We start from the raw sequence: 6,095 nt of genomic DNA, 5'->3' as shown, positions 1-6,095 counted from the left end.
CAATGACTGTAAATATCAAGCAGAAGTTTCATAGATCAAGAGGCATGGGTAGGCCACTAGTGTTTCAATCCCACAACATTGTAAAGGATGGCAAGCAGCAAGACGGTTTTGCCTGAACATTGCAATTTGTTAACCAACAATATATTCTAACAAGTGTATATTTGACACATGGTGAGGGAGAACATTAATTTATCTATTAGTTTGCACCAGAGAATCTCCTCTATCCTCTGAGTGTCTCGCTGACATTTAGAATTTTAATTTTCCATGGTTCACAAGAATTCTGAAAAAGTAATGCAATCATTTTTTTCTGCAGTTCAAAACTCTCCATACTTGAATCACAATCAGTAGAGACCAAAGATGTGTGGAACAATTATTCTTATTCTAATTCTCATTTTCAGGTTAAATAATGGCAGATTTGAGACAGACAAAAAGAAATAGTCTTTCATATACACATAGACCATACTTAAGCTTTGGAATTTGTGGCTTTCACATTTTGATAACTGGAAATGGAAGCCAATTTGATTGAAATAGAAACCAACAAATGGCGGACTTTAATCAAAGAGCTGTGACAGTTAAAGAGTTGATGGCAAGATGGTGGGAACTGTGCTCTTACAAATTAAGTGGGTTGCTTAGTGTAGCATGTCATCAAGAATTTTTGTTGGATACTGTTTGATACCCTGAACACTGAATCCCATCTTATGTGTTTCCCATTTCCACAGGTGAGAATGAACACTGGGGTCCTCATTCATTGCTGCATCTGCTAACAAAAAAAAAAGAATGTCATAAAGCTGAAAGCAACTTTATTTGATTGTCTTTACTAAAAAGCTAAATGGCAAAAATGGCTTGGATATTATTACTTTCAAATTTACTTATTACTCAAATTTATATGGCCACCCACCTCACAGAAAGTGACTTTGGACAGCATACAACAATCCAATAAAAACAGTAAATAAATATGGACAACTATTAGTTAAAACCATTATATAATAATTACTGCAAAGAACTAGAAATTATAAAAGCAGAACTAGAACAGAAGAAAACAATAAACGGAAGGAATTCAATAATTTAATAATAACAATATTAATAAGGGAGTCATCTCAGGAGTGCCCACCTGTCCCCTGAGGCATAATGAGGTTGGGAGGCCAACTTTATTTCTGGGCACAGAAAATTTCATAATATGGGCACCATAGCATATAAATAACACTGTGTTTCTTTTGAAGAGGGAAAGTTATGAACCCACAGTGCTTTAAGTGAGACACAATTTTCTTATTTCTTATAAATGAGACAATATCTTATGATGAAATAAGTGAACCGAGGGATAAATACCAAATGTATAATACTGAAAAAGGAAGCAAAAACTATCAAGAAGCTTTATGTAATTCAAACAGTTTAAAATTACTCAACAGTCACAGAAAAAAGGTGATTGACTTATTCTCCAAAGCACCAGAGGCTGGACAAGAAGTAATAGGTGAAAGTTTGTCAAGGAGAAATCCTACTTAGAAGGAGAAATTTTTGGACAGTGAGAACAATTAAACAACATAATAGCTTGCTTCCTGGAGTTGTGGATGCTCCATCACTAGAGGTTTTCAAATAAAGATCATTCAGTTTCCATATAGGAGAAATTTCTCTACCAATGACTACAAAATTCTGAGATTCAGAGATTTCATAAGACTGAATTTAATATATATTTTTGATGTGGTGGTGGGAGAGATAAATTATCTTGCAAGCTCAGTATTCCATCTCATGATAACCCTTTCTATCTGGCTGCAGGTGCCCCACTTTAAACAAGGAGAAATTCCAGGACAGGATTCAGTTTTAGACTGGGGGGGGCGTGGGGGGGGAAAGTTAATGGGCTGGTGTCCCTTTCTCCCTCATTTTAAAAATATTTTCCTATACACAATTACCCACAGTACAATTTGATATAATGTATATGATGTATGTAGTTTTGGTATGCTTAAATACAGTTTTGCTACTCACCCATATTTTCATGGAAAGTTTGCAAGCCAGATAATTTTAGCATGTACTTATATATAGGATTATTCACTCTTCCTTTTTCTAGATGGCTGCTTCTTTGCTCTCCCATGACATCTCTCAGCCAAAGAGCAGATACACTACAGGTGGTCCTCAACTTACGACCACAAGTGACCCCAAAATTTCTGTTGTTAAGCAAGACATTTGTTAAGCGAATTTCACCCCATTTTACGACCTTTCTTGCCATGCTTGTTAAGTGAATCACCGCAGTTGTAAAGTTAGTAGCATGGCTGTTAAATGAATCTGGTTTCCCCCATTGACTTTGCTTGTCAGAAGGTCACAAAAAGTGATCACGTGACCCCAGGACACTGCAAGAGTCATAGCTATCAGTCCGTGGTCTAGCAACTGAACTTTGATCACGTACGCATGAGGATGCTGCAATGGTTGTACGTGTGAAAAATGGCCATAAGTCAATTTTTTTTTCAGGGCCGTTGTAACTTTGAACGTCACTAAATGAACTGTTGTAAATCAAGGGCTACCTGTATCTCCATTCTAGCAAATTTCTTAATACGTTCTGCTGTCTTCTCATAGAACACTCAGAACGGAGTTCCGGCACCGTTTTTGGATGGAACCTTGTAGGGTAGGCAAGGTGGGTTGTATGACATGTGTGAGTTCCGGCACCTTTTTCTTTTACAAAAAAAGCACTGCTTCTATTGCAGAGAGAATCATCGGCCTGGACCGACCTCAGCATGAAAGGCAGCTGGTGCAATTCTTCTTACCTTGGGCTCCGGAAATTATTACATCCCTGGTTGTTCAAAAGCCTGCGGGAGGAAACAGTGGCGTTCCCTCTTCTCTTGACCCATTTCTGCCTTCCGACCTTTAGGCGTGTTTTCCAACCCTGGTTCTCTTTTAAACACCTCCCAGATACTCAACCTTTTGGCTTGTTCCTGCAAGGGTTGTGTTTCCCCCCCCCCTTCCGTTAAAAGTCAACGAAGCCAAACCGCACTCGCGGATGTTCAGCCGTCCTCACCTGGTCACGGTGCGACTTCGGGGACTTGCCGTTCGGCTCGTTACTGCTTATAAAACAACCCAACCTAGAACAAGAGGAAGTCGCGGGAGTCATAAAAACGTGTCGTCAATATTCTCCCGGCCGAAGCCACGACTCCTCGTTGACAGAGCCGCTTGTCCGGGCCGAAGTCTCTTTAAGAGAGCTTTCTGCCCAGGTAAAAGGGGGAGGAGCCTCCGCCCTCCCCTCCCCCCCCTTTTCGTTCCCTCCGCGTCTGTCACCCAGGATTAGCAGCTGCAGCCAGCTCAGCGCCGGAGGATCAGGCTCGCCGGGAGGAGCGAGAGCCAGATTGAGATTGCGCGGGGTGAGGTGGGCTGGGGATGCCGGCATGTCCGTTCTCCCTCCCGCCCTGGTGCAACTTGGACGCTCCTCCTAGAGAGTGAGCAAAGGAGGCGAAAAAGGAGGAAGCTTCGTGCTGGGATTCCACTTCCTGGAGGAGCCCTCCCAGTGAGTGCACAGATCTCCTGGGTTCCCTGCTTGGCCGGGGGAGAGGAGCCGTGCGCGACCACAATGAAAGACCGGCTGGAGCAGCTGAAGGCAGTGAGTATCGCTCCCCCACCCCCCCACCCCCCACACACTGGATCTCCCACCCGGAGGATCTGGAGGGTGATCCGGGAGGAAGACGAACCTGGCTGCTCTCAATGGAAATTCCCTTTAACTCTTGCGGGCTTTACTTCTGGGTAAACCTACACAAGGTCCGGCATCGGGAATTCATTGACCCAGAGAGAGAAAAGCGTCCAGTCCCCTCCCAATCCAGCTGGATATACCCCTCTATAGAGTCATTTTGTACCTTTTTCCTAGGTAGAAGCAGGATGAAGGGTCGTTATCTATCTGTTGGTTGATTTCTCCGTGAAAAAAATAGCAAAGGGGTTATAGCCTGGTAGGTTTTAAAAAAACTTGCTGGAAAAGTAAATATTGAAGGTGCGGGAAGAAGAAACACAGTGGGCTAAAGCTAGGGATTCAGGCCAATTCTGAATGAACACAAACACTTCTTAGCACACTTAGAAGGTGTGCAGTACAACCTGCAAGAGACACAAATCGTAGGGGGCAACCACTGTTAACCAACCACCTGCTGTGTTTCTGAGTTGATGAGAAGAGGAATCTGGTTGTAGCAGTCTAGTCCCATTAGGAACAAACTTAATTCAAGTAGTTGGAGAAGGAGTGGCAAAGTAATGCCTTGGTAGCCTTCAGAAGCTTGAGGAGTGCCACCCATTTCTTTCCATGCCCGAAGAACATAAATAGAATCAGCAGCTTCCTCCTATTTGATTTCCCTCCTTGTGACACTCAGGTTGTATTTGGTAAACGTAGCCTTGCCACCAAACTATGAGCCTGGCTAACATAGCTGCACTTGAGATGTCATGAAAGGGTTAGGCACATCATGAGCTTAGGTTCCCACTTTATTTTATCTCTAATACTGACTTATTGAATGACTTGCAACTGCTGAAGGTCACACACAAGTTAGAACAAATTTTCTTTTGAAGGTTCTTTAGAGCATAAGGAGCAAGCCTTTTGTTAAAACGTGGTGCGACTAACCATTGTATAGTTTCCATTTTTAAACTGTTGAGCCATTTGCAAAAAAACATGCATCTAGATTGTAAGACAAGTTTGCCTGTGATTCTCAACAAGTGCATAATTCTTGTGTAAGTTACCTGTTCTTAGCAGGGGATGGTACTATAAGGCTGGTTGTTCGGCTTGGGTCACTGGCACAAGGACAGCTTCTCATTGGCTGCATGGCCAAAATACATTGTTAGTTCAGTATGTGTGCCAGGCTTTGCAGAGGCCCAGATATTTTAATCTTCTGTGAAGGCCCTTTGCACTGTCAAATTCCTAGACTGCTTGTTTTCTAAGGATAAAGTTAAATGTGATAGTTATACTTGCTAGGACACAGAATTAGCCATTTTCTGGCACACTGAGTACTACTTGTCTCTTAGAATGAACCAGTTGCTTAGTGTTGCAACGGACGCTATGGCTCTGTCACTGGAAGCAGGAAGCAAGTTAGGATTATCACAAGCATGGCTTAATTTATAGAAGAAGAGGTGTTCAGGTCATTTTTTGAATTTTCATTTTTTTCACTTGCAAAGCAATAGTATATATAATCATGATTTATTAAAGAAACTACAATTTGTTGAATCCTCCCAGTATATTTAACCAGAAAAGATTGTTTATATGCCACAGTAGTTGAATTCACATGTGTGATAAAACACAAGGAAGCAAATCACATTTTAGCTTGCTATGGTGTACACATTCCAGTCCTCCATAAAAGCAAAGGCTGTGTCATAGGAAGGATGGTGCTGGAGAAGTTACTTAGTAGGTGCTACTAACGTGTGTTTTTTTATATTTCACATGATCTGAGATTAAGTTCTGACCATGTGACTGCAGATAATCTGCAGGAGATGAAAATAGGAAGACAAAAAAAAAACCACAGGAGAAATAATGCTGGCCAGCAGAAAAAGAATCTGTGAATTTTCTTATGTTGCTTAACTGCAATGCTCAGGCATCCTGGCCAATTATGAAGGAGGCTGAAAAAATTAGTTCAGCAATATTTAACCAAAGTCTTCTAATTTTAGACTGTGCGGGGTCAATTTAATCTGTGAGTTCATTTGGATTGAGAACTTTCCTTGGGTGGGCTTAATTTATTACAGTAAATTTGTCTTTTTTGATCAGGCTTGTTTTCCAGTTCAGCTGATAATAGATTAAATAAAACTGTCGAACAGATGAAGTCAGAACTGAGATCTTAAAGGAAGCCATACAAATGAAGACTAGTAATAGTTACTCATCATACAAATTAGCAATAATAAAAATCCAGCTTTGATCCAACAACTAAGTCTGTGACAGAGACATATAATGTGTTGTCCCAAAATAACATTTGCATCCTTAAAACTCTGGGTTCAGTTTTCAAAGCTCCTCCAAAAATTGCAACAATCTGTAATTCTTCTTGTGATAAAAGAGGAAATTATTAATTATGCTGGGAGTAATCCTATTCCCATAACTAAAAAGTATTCATTTGGACCACTTTTGGTAGTATGACCCTTAGCACAGCATTAAACAGCCCATAATA

The 6,095-nt window shown here is 41.1% G+C and overlaps 1 protein-coding gene and 1 long non-coding RNA gene across 2 annotated transcripts in view; one reads left to right on the top strand and one right to left on the bottom strand.

The window, feature by feature from the left end:
• Positions 1-369: 369 nt before the first annotated feature.
• LOC310631617 lies at positions 370-3,159 on the bottom strand. Its single transcript, XR_014490670.1, has 3 exons — positions 3,002-3,159; positions 1,978-2,156; positions 370-760 (listed from the first exon to the last, which is right to left on the bottom strand). It is a non-coding gene; the product is annotated as an uncharacterized lncRNA (long non-coding RNA).
• Positions 3,160-3,272: 113 nt separating this feature from the next.
• STX3 (syntaxin 3) overlaps positions 3,273-6,095 on the top strand; it is a 38,631-nt gene continuing 35,808 nt past the window's right edge. The window contains exon 1 of the mRNA XM_083348202.1: positions 3,273-3,577. Coding sequence (XP_083204328.1) covers positions 3,548-3,577 — 30 coding nt within the window. The 5' untranslated portion in view covers positions 3,273-3,547. The remainder of the gene's footprint in view (positions 3,578-6,095) is intronic.

Source organism: Vipera ursinii (assembly GCF_947247035.1).
Source record: "Vipera ursinii genome assembly, chromosome: 1".
NCBI lineage: Eukaryota > Metazoa > Chordata > Lepidosauria > Squamata > Viperidae > Vipera > Vipera ursinii.
This window is presented reverse-complemented; position numbering and strand designations above follow the sequence as displayed.